Source organism: Diachasma alloeum, unplaced genomic scaffold (genome assembly GCF_001412515.2).
Source record: "Diachasma alloeum isolate Michigan unplaced genomic scaffold, Dall2.0 Dall_scaffold_00328, whole genome shotgun sequence".
Classification (NCBI taxonomy): domain Eukaryota; kingdom Metazoa; phylum Arthropoda; class Insecta; order Hymenoptera; family Braconidae; genus Diachasma; species Diachasma alloeum.
This window is the reverse complement of record NW_021680467.1, coordinates 244,419-261,454: the sequence shown is the minus strand read 5'-3', so window position 1 is coordinate 261,454 and position 17,036 is coordinate 244,419. Positions and strand designations below refer to the sequence as shown.

Genomic DNA, 17,036 nt, shown 5'->3' with positions numbered 1-17,036 from the left:
GGGGGGGGGGGGGGGGGGGTTGAAGTGAATGTAACCCATTACGAGTCGAACCAATAAGTTTCCAATCCATTCCTATTTTTCTGTTCATTAGAATGAAAAAATGCAAATTTTGAAGTTTCCATTCGGATAATGAGAAAACGGCTGAGATCATGTTGAATTCAATCAAAATCGAATTATATGTAGATGCATCGATCGTCCTAAAAAAAACAAATCCCATCATTATTCTCGATATAATTATTGAATTTTCAACAAAAACTCATTTTTCTAATATACATTTTATGCGAATAACTAACCAGCCCCTGAGACGACCATCTCCGTACACTAATCAATTCTAAGTCACATTAACATCCATTGATTGAAAAAAAAATTGAATTGCTTTATTTGTTCAGAAGATATCGTTGGACAAAATTTTGGTCACATACGTATATACATATACATACGCATGCACGCACACATTCAGACATGTCTTCAAAAACGTATCAGAATGATTCTAGAGGCTAAGATATGTGGAGAAATCATGGAAATTCCACATTCAATTTCCGGGGTCATTACAAAAATTGGACTGGGTTATTGATCGCTCGCTTCGCTCGCTCCCATTGCGATTGGGTTGAAGTAGGTGTGACCCATGACGGGTCGAACCTACAACTTCCCAACCAATTCCCATTTTTCCGTTTATTAGAATAAAGAAATGCAAATCTTGAAGTTTCCCTTCGGATAATGAGAAAACAGCTGAGACGATGTTGCTTAGAGTTCAATCAAAATTTAATTACATGTAGATGCATCGATCGTACTAAAAAAATCAAATTCCATCATTATTCTCGGCAAAAATATTGAATTTTCAAAGAAAACTCATTTCTTTCGACTTTTTCACATGTTTTATGCAAACAACTAATGAACTGCTGAGATGATCGTCTTCATAAACTAATCAGCTCTAAGTGACATTAATACGCATCGATTAAAAAAAAATTGAATCGCTTCATTTGTTCAGAAGATGTTATTGAACACCATTTTGGTCACTTACGTCCATACATACACACGCACGCACATACACATACAGACATGTCTTTAAAAACGTATCAGGATAGTTCTAGAGGCTAAGATACGTGGAGAAATCACGGAAATTCCACATTCGATCTTCAGGGTCATTGCAATAATTTCCTCCCTTCGGGTCGGGAAGTTAACAAGCGATAATCATCTTTCAGGAATGTTTTAGAGGTTTTTCTCTGCATGAATTCTGCATTGATTCAATGCGAAAGTCCCTGATTCATCTTTACTGAGTAGAAGAATTTACTAATTTTAACTGTTTTCTCAACTCCTGCCACAAAAATGTCATTTTTGTGATAACTGCCTCAAAAGTGCATTTTTCGAAACAGTTTGATGTTTTCCCCATGGCATGTGTAAAGTGAATTCTCGGGCGTAAATCTTCGCAAACCTTGAACTTTATGCACTCGTGCACAAAAACAACCTCATGACCCCCACTACCATTCCGAGCAGTGAACTCGGGAGGTACCACAAAAAACAGAATGAGATACACGTGCGTGTGAAGAAGTGGAACTGTACACACTAGTAACACAATATTAGTACATTAGAGTACAAGGGCACAAATTACTTATTGATTTCAATGAATGTGTAGTTTACAGGCTGAGCCGAAGGCGAGGTCTGTACACACATTTGTTGAAAACGAAATTTATTACCGAGTGCTCTATAATATTTTATGTCAAGTCGTGCAGAAGTCGAGTTTTGAGCAGGCTGCGCGAAGCGCAGCGTGCGATAAACTCGACTTATTGCATGGCGACATAAACTCTTTTTTTTAATTTTGGTTCCATATGTATACCCTCTCGGGTTTTTACATTTTGTTCCCTTCCCCATCTGCGTTACCATGGGCCGACTTACTTTATCCCCAACTGCACCCCATTCGGGATTGGACTGCCAGGGAAACCATGGGAAACCTCAGTCGTGCAGCCGGCCGATAATGCAGGCTTCCACTGTGTCCATTGGTCACACTGACTCAATGGGCACAGTGGTTCCCTACATTCGTGCCTAGCGACTGTAGTCCCACGCGGTTAGGTGTGCCTAAGTGGACACCCATCCAAGTACTGGGCAGACTGAACGCTGCTTTAGCTTGGATGACCGCCGGAGCCACACACTCCCCGTGTGACCACTACAGCCACTGCAATATACTATTTTCGAGCCATGAAATTCTCATTTCATCATGAAGTATTTATATTCAAGTCATGAACGCTTCACGAAATTCGTACATGGTCTAACTCATTCTACGGCATTCTTGTCCGAAGTAATCTATCGTCGAGGGATGATACATTGGGCTGGAAAAATTAATTTAGTGATATTAAACCGTTTTTTCTCTCAATCTGACAGTTTTTCATGAATTCACTAGCTTCCGGATATTTTCTGAATAGTCTGCATTGAATCTTTGAACATGAGAGATAATGGGGTAGAAATGGACCAAAATGTCGATAACTCGGAAATAACGTCATTAATTGAACTCACTTTAGACTCGCGACGGAGAGAATGCAGTGCGAAGTGTCGAGCCTTTTCATACAATTATTTTCTTCCGATGTCGTCGACCATGCAATGAGTTATCTACATTCAAAAAAAGCTAAAAGTATTCATTTCACCCCACTTTGCCTAATTTCGTTCTGCCACTTTGTTGCAACAAAATTTTTAACGAGCAATTTTAATCGTCTCTGCATTGTTATGAATTTTTTACTCAATTTTTTATAAATTTGAAACGAGTAGAAAAAAACGAATGAATACAAAATTATTCATCACACTGAGTTTAATATTTTTCTTATATACATTTTAATATCCATTTTTGGGTGCAAATATGAGGAACGTAAAAATATTATGTGTGTATCGTACATATTTGTTGTGGCAAGTAACCATTGTACCGTCGATATCATTGAATATACATCTCTTCCCCCACAAGTGGACTGGGTTTTAATTCACTTTTATTCACTGGATATACCAGTAATTTTAATAACCAGTCGTTAATTGCTGGTTTCATAATTTTTGGTGGTGCTCTATACCGTATTGCTGTTTGCGAATAAACAATGGGTTTTTCCCATTATTGTTCATTTTATCGTTGCATTCTCCATATTTTAATATTCACAATTTCAAATCAGACTGTTAATAATGTGAAAATCATTTTTTAACGTTCATTATCAATAACGAATTAATATACGCATGATAGATTTAGCATCACGGGAAAAAATATACTCGAATTGCGAATGGATGTTTCATTTCCAAGATGATTATTTAGTATCAGCCCGGGTTGTACCAAGCACTCTGTAATATAAGGGTCAGACAATAAGTGTGACAATACAAGGGTCCAAAAGTGGAGGTTAAAAAATGAAGGTCGGACTACTAGACTCAAAAACTGGGCTTGAATGTAAAGAAGAAGAAGTGAGGGTCAGAATGTTAGGGTTAAAAAAAGAGAGCCAGAATATTCGGATAAAAAAATTAGGGTTAGAATATAAAAGTAAAAACAGTGGGTGTATATTTAGATTCTCATTGCCTGACACCCACGTTGTTTACTTTTATATTCTAATCCTAATATCCTGACCCTTATTTTTGAACCTCCACTTTTCGACCCTTATATTCTGACACTTAGTATCTGATTCTTATGTTACCCTTAAGAGGGCTTGCTACAACCCGGCCTGATACAATACAGTCATCTTCGAATTAAAATACCCATCCCCTAATTGAGTATAAAATATACTTGAATCAAGTATATTTTCCGTGATTCAGACGAAATGATAGTGTTCTTAGGGTATTGTGGATAATTGGAAGAATAAATCTGTGATGGTAACCATTACTCATATCATGTTATTATGTTATATATTTTTTAATAGTTTAAGTAAAGCCGGCGGATTAATGCCATGAATTGTGTTTGTTCTGCAATTTATTTTCACTGTAGTTTAAGTAATCGTCCAAAATTTTATATATTTTTATTGAAAATTATTGTTCAAGATTTTGCCTTTTTTCAGTGCATAAGCACCGCACTTGCACATATTTTATATTGTAACAAAAATGCCATAAAAATTGAGTCAACAATAACCATTCAAATTCGTATCATTTAGACGAAAGAAGAGGAAGTATTAAATGAAAGGTATTAAAGATGACTATTAATTCTCAATTAATTGGCATCGTTAACGACATAAATTACCAGTAGATCGTACGAGCTTGGAATAAATACAATTATAACAGAGCACAAAATAATATTGATATTTATCGACTTATTCAATAGATCAGGCTATTTTCGAATTGGGTAAATATTTGATGAATACTTGTTATAGTTTTTGAGGGATTTATAGTGCATTATATATAATACTGTTGTTTTTTTCTTTTTTGCCAATAAATATTATCGCCATGTATGCAATTGTCTTAATTTATTTTTGCGCTTTATATTTATTTAGTTCCATGTTTTTTTATGCTTTCGACGTGATTGTATCTTTACCATGATTATGAGGATACGGAAATGGATAAATATATTCATCATTCGAGTGATTGAAATTATTTGCACGCCAAATGGATGATATGCACACTACATCAAGCGCCAACGCAAAAAATGGGATTTTGTCGTTTTCCAAAGGCTTCATTATTACGTTTTGTTCTTGTTACTTTGGTTTTAGCTGAGTGTCCTTATTTTTTGCATGCAACGTTTCTTAATATCATCAAGGTAAGAGGAGCAATATATGATTCATTGATTAATTCAATTTCTCAATTAACCCGCGATGAAACTCAAGACGTGTCATTGTTGCAAATTACTCGCAAGTGTCACAATGAGTGGTTACAATGATATGGAGCAAGGTGAGAGCCGGTGACTCGTCTTTTCCCACAATTGTTGTGGAACTCTATTGAAACGAGAATAGAAAGACAAAACAAAATATAACGAAAAAAAACTGTGAAAGTTGGGGTAATTAAAGCAGTCACAGATGAATGAATGTGAGTAGCTCAATGAACGAGAACTTTTGTAATAAATTTTTCCATTAAAGTTTAATGAATGTAGACAGAAGAATGACTCAAATTTAATTCAAAATAGGCGTTGGATATTCTGTCTGCATGTTACGATTCTTTTAATAATTACTATTTTTAATAATTATTGGATTACGTTGAATTTTCTTTGAATGAATGTGAATATTTTAATCTTATCGGTGTCATGTATGACTTGGCAAAATTACATTTTCCAGTATTCACTAAAAAACGTTTTTTTTTTCATTAATAGTATCAGACGCATGGTAAACATTGGTGACGATGTGGAAATGTTATAATTTCTACGTGTTCAGAAATTGAATGAACAAAATGAGCCGCATACGCGGAGAGAAAAATTCAATAAAAATTACCAGAAAAAAACGTAAAAATTACGTTTCGAAACGCAATCCGCGAGCGAAGTAACATTAAATAAAAAGTGTGATTCGGAACTGAAATTGGACGAATCGCCACGTAAATTCTACTTTTTGTTCCATAAAAATGAACCACCCGTCTAATGACTCACCGCTGTGGGGACAACTCCGTAGCTAGTCGTTCCGTAATTTTTCTACAACGATTGAGAACTTTTACGGAACGGAACGTAGAAATAACTCACCAGCTTCATAAAAATTGTTGAACGTTCAAGAATTTTTGATTTTGGAGGCATAATAAGTTGGCAAGTTTCTATAAGATTTTACTTCTTGGGGAAAAATTACGTAACAATTTCGTACTTTCTTCGGTGATGAACCTAAAAATTCACTGAACGTTTCAGATTTCTTCTCTTTCATTCCTATAAAAATTTCCGGAACACGATTCCCCATTGTGGATTACGTGAATTGTTCGGTAATTTTTACTGAATATTTCTCTCCGTATACATGGGCTCTTAATTAAGTTATGATTAAACTGAACATTTTACCCGCCTAGATATTACAATTTTTTTTTAAAGTTGGATATATGGGGAATGATGTGATAAATGCAATGGCGGCGAAAAACAAAGAGGGACCGGGGTGATTACGAGATATGTTTCATCACCCTACGTCCATTTAATGCCATGCTTTCTGGAGGTGCGATATTTAGTTCCAGTCACTTGTTTGAAATTTTATCGGATGGATTAATATATTTTTCTCTATCAGTGAAGGGAAAGAAAATTTTTTTGTTTGACATTTTATTATCAAACACCCTTAAGATTATAATGATTGTTATCTTATTGAATCAACAATATTCCATGGCAACATATATTCAATGTCAGGCGATTCTAATTGCCCATTGTAGGTAAAATACCGGAAAATGGGATATTTCATTAAAATTTTTATTTATCTGAAGCTAACAAATACGAATAATTGAATGTTTGGAATCCGAAAAGAAGAACTTGAAACTCGGCTTCGAAAATTTAACCATAGTTTGAATTTCACTCTGTCGATTTCGAGCTGTTGATGATTGGAAAAGATTCGATTCATCTACTCTGGATATGTTTTTACCCAATGTATGTTACACTGGTCAAAATACCCAACGCATCCCGTAGTACAAACTAATTTTTAATTTTAAGAAGACTCTAAATCGAATTTCAAATCGAACTAACAATCAGAAATTGTTTTTATTTATTTTCCGGATATGGCTCTTCGTCACATTTAGTTCTCATTCAAATTCTCCCGAAATTTTCTGCGTTTTTGGTAAATATTCAAGTACCTCGCCGAATAAACCCCAGGAGGGTTTCTAGCGTAAATAAAAAAAAATATCCAAGTACCACTTTTTCTTCGATAAAATCCTCTTCTACGTTCGTTGTCAACTTTCATAGCCTCCATTTGAACTCTAATGACCCTAAGGTGCCGAAAATTTTGCAATGCTTTCAATACTATAACTTTGAAGATCCAAATTTAATTTTTCATTTTGAACCATCAGAAAACATTTCGTAAATCTGAGAAAAATTCGGGAAGAGGAAAGATTCATGTAATGGACAAAAAAAAACTTTTCTCAGAGATGAATACCTATTGTCAACTATTCACGTAAAAAATAATTTTTTCAAAATAGTAAAAAATTTGTTCATATTCAATATTGACCAAAAACGCCTGCAATGCCTAGAAAGATGAAACGATTTCCACCATTCAATTATAAAAACAAGTAGGCGACTGCAGCCATGCGGCTGTACATATTCTGAGTAGGGCGTCTATTCTTTTCTCGCCATCAATCTATTGATTGCGGGCTTCCGAATGGATGCGTTTATATCTCGAATATCTCGATTTTTACTCGAGTTAGAGCGCGAACAAGGATTTCAAGTCCAAAACAGAAAAATCTACATCTCTCAAAAACTTTTCATGAACGGGTATATATATTTTGATTGATTGAGGTAGAGGACATCAAGCCCAATATTTTGAAAAAAAAATCATTGAGATCGGTTGACTCGTTATTGAGATATTCAAGACATTAGGTTTACATACAAAGTTGAATATCTCCGAAACTAATTGACCGATTGAGCTCATCTTCCATACAATTCCTTGCGATGATAAGAGACAGCTTCATGCCAAATTTCAAGTCGATATCTGAATTGTTACTCAAGTTAGAGCGCGAACAAGGATTTCAAGTCAAAAATAGAAAAATCCAAATATCTCAAAAACTTTGTATGAACAGGTATATATGTTTTGATTGATTTAGATAGAGGACATCATGCCAAATATTTAGAAAACAAATTATTGAAATCGGTTGGGTCTTTTTTGAGATATTTGCGAGAAAATGTTAAAAAACGAATGGCTATTGCTCAAAAACTAATGGACGGATCAAGCTGAAGTTTGGCATGGAGTTAGTCTCAAGTTATACCAATTAACTGAAAAAATTTCAAACTTATTGGGCTGATCTTTCCCGTTTAATTATCAAATTTACGAAAAAATGACCACCGACTAGACAGTGTCACGCACAGACATGGTCCCCAAACTTCGTATTTTTACGTTTCAGACCATTCTGCATCATTTCCAAGCAAAATTAGAAAATGTGAAAATCGGACGATTGCAATGCTTCCATTCGGAAGCAAAAAGTTTCGAAAAGGTTTTCACACAACTTAATTTGGATGACACTGATTATCCATGTCCAAAGTTCCATGTAAAATTGAAGATGAAAATTTCCACCAATATAACTATCCCACTGTCTCAAAAAATCTGTGAACTTTCCGCAAGCATGTACATAAACACTCCTAATCAATCGCGATAGCTAATAAATATATCTAAACAAAATAATTAAACGTTACCCTTCGTAATGAGTTTCCGATAACCAGAACCCCTAATTGAAAGCTGAATAACTATCCCGATAAGATTACTCCGAACAGCGTAAATTCGACGATCTCGATCTACTCTCTGCCATAATGAATACTGACCAGTACATTTTCCTGACAGCCAATGGTAAACTGTCAAGCCCCGAGAAACAAGGAAATGGGAATGTCCCACATGAAGGAAACAACCTTTGCATGAACACTATCTCCCGCGTTTATCTCACAAGTAAGTGATAAATAAATCACGTGCAACAGCCGGCGGTTTTCTTATCAGCTGAGAAAAGGTGGGGAGGTCTCACGTATCACGTTGTAGGGAAATAAGCGTTCTAGTGCGTTTAGTTGACAGTTACCTATCAGCGAATACGTCTTCCCCGTGCAAACTGTCACAGCATTTTCTCAAAACGGTAAATCGCACTCATTATTTATTGTTCATTGTTTACTCTAAATTTCTCATATTATAAGTAAACTCCTCTTGGTGGTCGCGTAGTGGTGACATCACGGAGGAATGCGTGGACCGTGACTCATGCAACTTCATTTCGTTTTCGTATTCCTCTCAACTCTTTTTCCTTCTTTTTGTGTCTAATGTGACCGCCTGTGTTGATCTCTTGATTGAGGATGACGATGTAAGGTTGAAAAAATATTATGAAAAAATAAGTGCATGGTTCAACAAATGCGTACGCAATGTGGGAGGGCATGTATGAGACACATGTCTCATATTTATAGAGGGACATTATCCGCTTAACGAGAGATGTTCCGTTGTTCTGTGCTTTCTGGTTTTTTAAAAGTTATAATCACTTGTCATGCCTCTTGGGTTGCCTTCTCGGTAGTGCGGAATTGATTAGTCAGAGGCATGCTTCGGAGAGATTACATTCGAATTCTTGCAATCGATTTCAGTTGATGAACGTCTGTGTAAAATATCGACGGTTTTATTATTTAATGGAAAACAATTCTTTCTGTTTGAGAACGTGATGATATAAAAGGTAGCGCGTGCTGGCGTCACACAAAAGGCAGAGAAATTTCGCCCCATTTTTTTCAAACCACCTATTTTCCCGTTTAAGGATTTTACCTTTCATAGGTTGAACAATTTTGTCCATTGAATTGGGTGAAAATTTGAAAGAAAATTATGAGTAATCAGAGTTATTCAAATGAAATTTTTTAACAATCATTGCGTTTTCAAACATTCCCTTTTCATGAGTCAGTAATCACTATTTTTTTACCTTCCGGAAACCTTTTTTTTCATCGAATCGATTTTTGGTAGAAATCTAAATTCGTTATGTTTATGAAAAAATTATTTTTAAAATTGCACTTTGTTTTGGTTATGAAAGAAGGTCGTTATTGGAAATTATGGGATAAGGAAAACAGAAAAAATAACTTTACACCAAAACACAAGGCTTGAGTTGGAGTTAAGTATTTATTATAGTGGTCCCCTCTTCACGATTTTCGGGCATAGAGTAACCTTTGGCAAAGGAGACCTCAAGTATGTACCTTGTGTTTCTTTCCAAGATGTCCTGTGACGTCATCTGTAGAATAGACAACTGCATGCAGACTGCACGCCCACACCACTTATACAAAGAGATAAATAGACTAAATTTCTTAAGAATTAAATGATTATTTTGCTCATTTCAATAGCCGTCATCTGAAAAAAAAAAAAATTTAACGAATTTTACTATAGAAATAAACCGTCCTGTTTTTAGATTTAAAAAATGTTTCCCAACACTTTAAGATGAAAAATAAAATCTATATCTTCAAGTTTGAAATAATAAAATCATTGAAAAATGTTCAGTAAGCCTGGATGAAATGAGGCTTAAAGAGAAGACCTGATGTTCAATTATAAATGTTGAAAAGGATTTCAAACGTCTAGATTATCCCCAATCGTCTAATGAACTCTGATAACAAATGTAAATAAAACAACTATTCGATTCGCCTCGCATTCATCATATTTGCTCACAATATTGGTTGGATTTTCACGGGATCAACTGTAACATACCCGAGATAAATCAATTATCTCATATTTTTATTGCTCTCAATCATTGGCCCAATGAGTTTTTGTGCAATGATATGAATTATCATCACGTACAATACATATGTGGGCTGTACTCATGAGTTTATTGGATCAGAGAATGGTTATTCAAGTTGTTCCCCCCCTCTAGTCAGTGGCGAGGTCTTTTATATTCGTGTGTGTACCCACGGCGATTCGCCTCGTCAGCTGTATATTCATCGTAACACCACGTCCAATTCTTTGTTACCAGGACAGTGTCGCCGGGCGTCAGTGCCCCGATACACACTGAGAGCTCCAAACAATGCGTATGGAATTTGTGTAACAGAAGTTGAGTAAATAAAGGCGACAATTTACACCTGAGAATAAAAAATAGGATGAATAAGCGAATTCCGTGGAGATTATTTTGCGAAAACCAGGCGAGGGAATAATAATTCCGATAAACTTCCAGAAATTTTCGGGAAGCTCAGAAGAAGATCTTGTGGAATTCCTAACAATCTTTAGAGATTTCATGCAATTACGAATACTTTTACGGTGAGAAGAATGTGTGATGGAAATTATTCCCAAGATAGGGCAAAATTTACCGAATGAATTGTAATGAGAATTTTCTCCCTCGGTTCGTCGAGTCAGAGCGCAATATTCGACGCATTCACGTCGTTTTTACTTTGATTATTTCTCCCATCACCCTACCGGGCAAAATAATTGCGGTATTCGACGTCTCGTGGACCAATCAGAAGAGAATTATATCGACAATTTCCTCAATTCTGATTTTGACCAGAGTGCAGTATTCGGGGTCACGTGACGCGTTTCACACTGATAATTTCCTCGGCTGCAGGGAAACTGATAATTTCCCTGTAGCCTGTAAATTGTTTTTTACGAATTTGACAGATATTCCTCACATTTTGGTGAAATGTGTCCCGTAACCCCGAACACTGCACCCTGATCGGCCAAAATCAGAATTGACGAAATTGTCCTCCGAATACCCCTCGACCTTAAAAATTCATCGGATATTTTCCTCAAGTTTTCCTGCATATCAACGATCGCGCTGCGCGCTCGGGATTTTAATCTGCAAAACTGATCCCTCTCGTTGCTGTGCAACAAAACATTTGGCAAATATCCGATAATTTTGAAGGTCTTGGGGTATTATAGCTGAGAATTTTTCCCATATAAATTTGAGCTAATAGAATGGCACTATTCGACTGTTATTTTATATAGGGTGAACCAACCAGTGTTCGAACCAGACCAGTAATCGAACTAATTGGTACTTTTTCTATAAAATAAATTAGTAGAAGGTAGAGATGCCTCGCATTATACATGAAAAATAAAATTATGACATTTCCAAATGATATTGTGATGATTGAAAATATCTAAGTTACCTTATTACCAGCGAAAAAAACAGTTTTCGACGACACGTCGCCAATAGCACATGCCCATTACAGAATACGCATTTCGATTAGTGGGTTTTCACACATTTTCAGCTTTTTGTATTCATATCATTAATTGTATCGTCAATTAATATCCATAATATTTTTTTCTATTATCTATGGAGATGTGCAGGGGAGTTATAATTATTTTTAAATCAATTTTCGACTTGGTTATATTTTTAAATCTACGTCAAAAATAACTCTGACCTTATTCGTTCGAACACTGGACGATTGACCCTAGTCAACGGGATATTCAACTGATAATTTTTGATAATTCCACTGTTAATTTTTCATGTTGATATATATACCTATATATATATATGAAAAACAGAAGATTTCCTGGTCGAGTGAGTCCCTCACTTTGGCTGACAGATGGATTTAGTCTCAGATTGCAACTCCTTTGGCCGAAATTTGGATCAAAAAATTCTCTTCCGAATATCACTCCAGCTTCAAAATTAATCAGGTATTTTCCTTAAGGTTCCCTACATACAAACGAACTTATGAAGTTTTTCAGGAACAATCACTTGTGCTTCGCATTCGTGATTTTTTAGTCTGAAAAACTTGACTCCTTTGTTTGTTTGCAACAAACCTATCGGAAAATACCTAATAATTTTGAAGCTCGAGTGGTATTACATGGGATAATTCATTAGGCTACTAGTGAATTACAAAAATGATAAATCCATAGTTGCCTGTCAATTGTTCTTTCTAATTTCGACATCTCAATTCGTGAAAAAAGCTTGTGTGAGGTTGCCCAAATTATGAGTCTCATATTTGGAACCCTCAGAATCAACTGTTGAAGAATACAGTTTAATCGTGCAATCGACTGGAAGAGACGACATATTCCGTATCACTTTACCCAAAAAAATTTCAGACAGATTACAGACATTATTTAACAGATTTCGGTTTGAATCAGATCGAAAAATCGGTCTGAATCAAGTCGGCCTGAATCATGCCGGGAATCGACTTGTTTCATGTCGAATTGACACCATGAATCAAAAGTCGGATTCGGACATCAGATGCAAACCGGCATATCAGTCTGATTCAAGTCGATTTTTCGACTTGATTCAGACCGTCTTCGGTTTGATTCAGGTCAATTTTTCGCTCTCATTCAGACTGATTTTGCGGCTTGATTCAGACCGATGTCGGCTTGACATGCTTCTACTTGAAATAGACCACTTTTCGACTTACATCAGGCCCGGAATCCGGATTGGCGTAGTTTGAGTATCTCGTCTTGAATCAAGTCGATGTCGATCTACATCAGTACTTTTTGCTTCCGAATGGAAGCATTGCAATCGTTAGATTTTCATATTTTCTAATTTTGCTTGGAAATGAAGCAAAATGGTCTAAAACGGAAAAGTACGAAGTTTGGGGACCATGTCCGTGCGTGACACTGTCCAGTCGGTGGTCATTTTTTCCTAAATTTGATAATTAAACGGGAAAAATCATTCCAAAAAGTTTGAAATTTTTTCAGTTAATTGGTATAACTTGAGACTAACTCCATGCCAAAGTTCAGCTTGATCCGTCCATTAGTTTTTGAGCAATAGCCATTCGTTTTTTAACATTTTCTCGCAAATATTTCGGAAAATACCCAACCATTTCAATAATTTTTTTTTCAAAATATTCGGCATGATGTCCTCTATCTAAATCAATCAAAACATATATGCCTGTTCATACAAAGTTTTTGAGGTATTTGGATTTTTCTGTTTTTGACTTGAAATCCTTGTTCGCGCTCTAACTTGAGTAACAATTCAGATATCGACTTGAAATTTGGCATGAAGCTGTCTCTTATCATCGCAAGGACCTGTATGGAAGATGGGTCCAATCGGTCAATTAGTTTCGGAGATATTCAACTTTGTATGTAAACTTAATGTCTTGAATATCTCAATAACGAGTCAACCGATCTTAATGTTTTTTTTTCAAAATATTCGGCTTGTTTTTTTCTTTTTATTCTTCTACGCACGATATCATGAGCAAAAACGAAGATAGCAAGCTGAAATTTGGTACGATCATAGCTCTCATAATATTGAAGGTTCGTCTTTCGGATGGACGCGATCCATCGAGTGGTTTCGGAGATATTCACCTTTTTGTAAGAAACGATTCCATCAAAAAGTTTAATATTTTCCTGTAGACACTCTACAGCATATGGGTGCTCATCACAGGGATAAAGCGTATTATATTTGTTAAAACAACTTTGAAATTTCCCTGAAAAACCATAGTTTTTCAATCATTAGGCAATATTTTTGTGTGGCATTGTGGATATTCAATCGGAGCGGGATTAATGTTTTCGTTTGTGGAAGTAGCGTAAGGTTTCTCCTTGTTTTACCGCGAAATCGTTGTTCGGTCTCTAGCAGACGCAAAAATCGAAATATCAAGTTGAAATTACATTATATTAATCCGATAAAATTTTTCATCTCCGATTTTTATTCTTTGCTATTTTTTTATGTATTCTATCAAAATGTGAGGATAGAAATTGAATTGATGGGTATTCTTTCATTATTTGAAAAAATATATCAATTTTAAAACTTTCCGGAGACATTGAAAAATCGAAATTTTTATTTTCTTGAGAATCGATCATCATCCCAACAAACGGTATCAATACTCTCCTTATTATTTTTCATAAATACNTTTCAATAATTTTTTTTTCAAAATATTCGGCATGATGTCCTCTATCTAAATCAATCAAAACATATATGCCTGTTCATACAAAGTTTTTGAGGTATTTGGATTTTTCTGTTTTTGACTTGAAATCCTTGTTCGCGCTCTAACTTGAGTAACAATTCAGATATCGACTTGAAATTTGGCATGAAGCTGTCTCTTATCATCGCAAGGACCTGTATGGAAGATGGGTCCAATCGGTCAATTAGTTTCGGAGATATTCAACTTTGTATGTAAACTTAATGTCTTGAATATCTCAATAACGAGTCAACCGATCTTAATGTTTTTTTTTCAAAATATTCGGCTTGTTTTTTTCTTTTTATTCTTCTACGCACGATATCATGAGCAAAAACGAAGATAGCAAGCTGAAATTTGGTACGATCATAGCTCTCATAATATTGAAGGTTCGTCTTTCGGATGGACGCGATCCATCGAGTGGTTTCGGAGATATTCACCTTTTTGTAAGAAACGATTCCATCAAAAAGTTTAATATTTTCCTGTAGACACTCTACAGCATATGGGTGCTCATCACAGGGATAAAGCGTATTATATTTGTTAAAACAACTTTGAAATTTCCCTGAAAAACCATAGTTTTTCAATCATTAGGCAATATTTTTGTGTGGCATTGTGGATATTCAATCGGAGCGGGATTAATGTTTTCGTTTGTGGAAGTAGCGTAAGGTTTCTCCTTGTTTTACCGCGAAATCGTTGTTCGGTCTCTAGCAGACGCAAAAATCGAAATATCAAGTTGAAATTACATTATATTAATCCGATAAAATTTTTCATCTCCGATTTTTATTCTTTGCTATTTTTTTATGTATTCTATCAAAATGTGAGGATAGAAATTGAATTGATGGGTATTCTTTCATTATTTGAAAAAATATATCAATTTTAAAACTTTCCGGAGACATTGAAAAATCGAAATTTTTATTTTCTTGAGAATCGATCATCATCCCAACAAACGGTATCAATACTCTCCTTATTATTTTTCATAAATACCTCTTCATTTGAAAATGAGAAAAACTGTTCCCACAATTTGTATACTACAATGGGAATGGAATCCAATAAATTTAATTTAATCTAACCGCAAAGAAAAATTGGAAAGTAAACAATAAAATAAATTTGTATAATATAATATAATCTAGCGAACGGGCGCTTCGCTAGTCAAATATTATTACGCTAAAAACCATTCGGAAGCCCACCATCAATTTATTGATGGTAAAGAAAGTATTAAAAAAATGAATGAGTGAGATGTTCACTGCCGCATGCTCGCTGCTCCCTGCTTGTTTCCCTTAATTTAATGTTAGTTTCCTTGTATGCCAATGGTAAGTTACCATTCCCCTTTTGTTTTCTCGTCACTTTCATAGTATCCGTAATCCGCTTGAGTCCATCTTCAATACGAACTGTTGCAATATTAAGCGGCAGCCCCATGCCAAATTTCAAGTCGATATCTCGATTTAAAAATCATAATAAAATAATCATAATAAAATAATAATAAAGTTAGAGCGCGAACACGGATTACAAGTCAAAAACATAAAAATCTAAATATCTCAAAAACTTTGTATGAATGGGTATATATATATTTTGATTGATTGCGATAGAGGACATCAAGCCGAATGTTTTGAAAAAAAATCAGTGAGATTGGTTGACTCCTATTTGAGATATTCAAGACATTAAGTTTACATACAAAGTTGAATATCTCTAAAACTAATTGACCGATTGAGCCCATCTTCCATACCAGTCAGTCAATAAAACATGAATATTCAGGAACAAAATGACCTGAATTTCCAAATTTCCCCTGAGTTTTCTTGATTTTTCCAATTTTCATGGAATAAAGGAACTGATAAATGAAGTAATCCAGTAATTTTCTCATAATTTGGTTAGGAAATCGATGAAATACTTGATTTTTCAATGTCAAGATTTCCTGAAATTTCCGTGGAAAATTCAATTGTTTAAAATTTTCAGGATTTGACACGAAAAATTCAGACGAAAATTTTTAACACTGTAGTAGGAATTGATGAGAATGAAAAAAAATAATGGATAGAAAACATTTATCAAAATGGAAAGTGAACATAAACACTATACACCTACACAAACCTTCTTCAACAAATGAACAGAAAAATTCCATCAATAAACCGCCTAATATCTCCGATAATAAACATATAGAAGAAAAAAAATTATAAACATGTGCTAGGTAGACATTTACTATAAAACTATACATTTACTATAAAACGATTCGGAAACCCGGAATCAATATATTGATGGCGAGAAACGAATAGGCGCCCTACTCAATAGAATAAGTACAGCCGCATGGCTGCAGTCGCCTACTCGTTTTTGACTGCAATGGATTGTTTCATTGGTACTATTGAAAAGGACTAAGCGTTTGAATAAAAAAATAATCCGTCCGTTTTATTACATTTCCTCTCCGTGTATAACGAAAATTAACTAAAAGTAACATAATATTCATCTTTCCTTGCGTCGTTTGATGAGATTTAGTAGTTTTTCAAATTTGATTTATTAGTGTATTAGCCTTTTGGAAATTCCACGCACACTGCGATTTTCTTTAATAGAACAGGAAAACATCTCATGTCCTACACATTTTTACTCTTTGCCAAATTGAAAACAGACTAGAAACATATTTCGCTGCACACTTACCAACTGCGTAAGAGTATTTTTTTATAATTTCTCTCTCTCTCTCTCTCTCTCTCCCTCTCTC

At 35.0% G+C, this 17,036-nt stretch overlaps 1 protein-coding gene and 1 long non-coding RNA gene across 2 annotated transcripts in view; one reads left to right on the top strand and one right to left on the bottom strand.

Moving 5' to 3' along the window:
• Window positions 1-8,588: 8,588 nt before the first annotated feature.
• Window positions 8,589-17,036, top strand: part of LOC107040374 (ankyrin repeat and SAM domain-containing protein 1A) — a gene marked incomplete at its 5' end in the record, with an annotated part of 112,258 nt that continues 103,810 nt past the window's right edge. The window contains one exon of the mRNA XM_015260448.1: window positions 8,589-8,649. Coding sequence (XP_015115934.1) covers window positions 8,589-8,649 — 61 coding nt within the window. The remainder of the gene's footprint in view (window positions 8,650-17,036) is intronic.
• Window positions 9,678-17,036, bottom strand: part of LOC114841329 — a 27,747-nt gene continuing 20,388 nt past the window's right edge. Inside the window, exon 3 of the long non-coding RNA XR_003783094.1 lies at window positions 9,678-9,881. This is a non-coding gene — a long non-coding RNA (uncharacterized LOC114841329). The remainder of the gene's footprint in view (window positions 9,882-17,036) is intronic.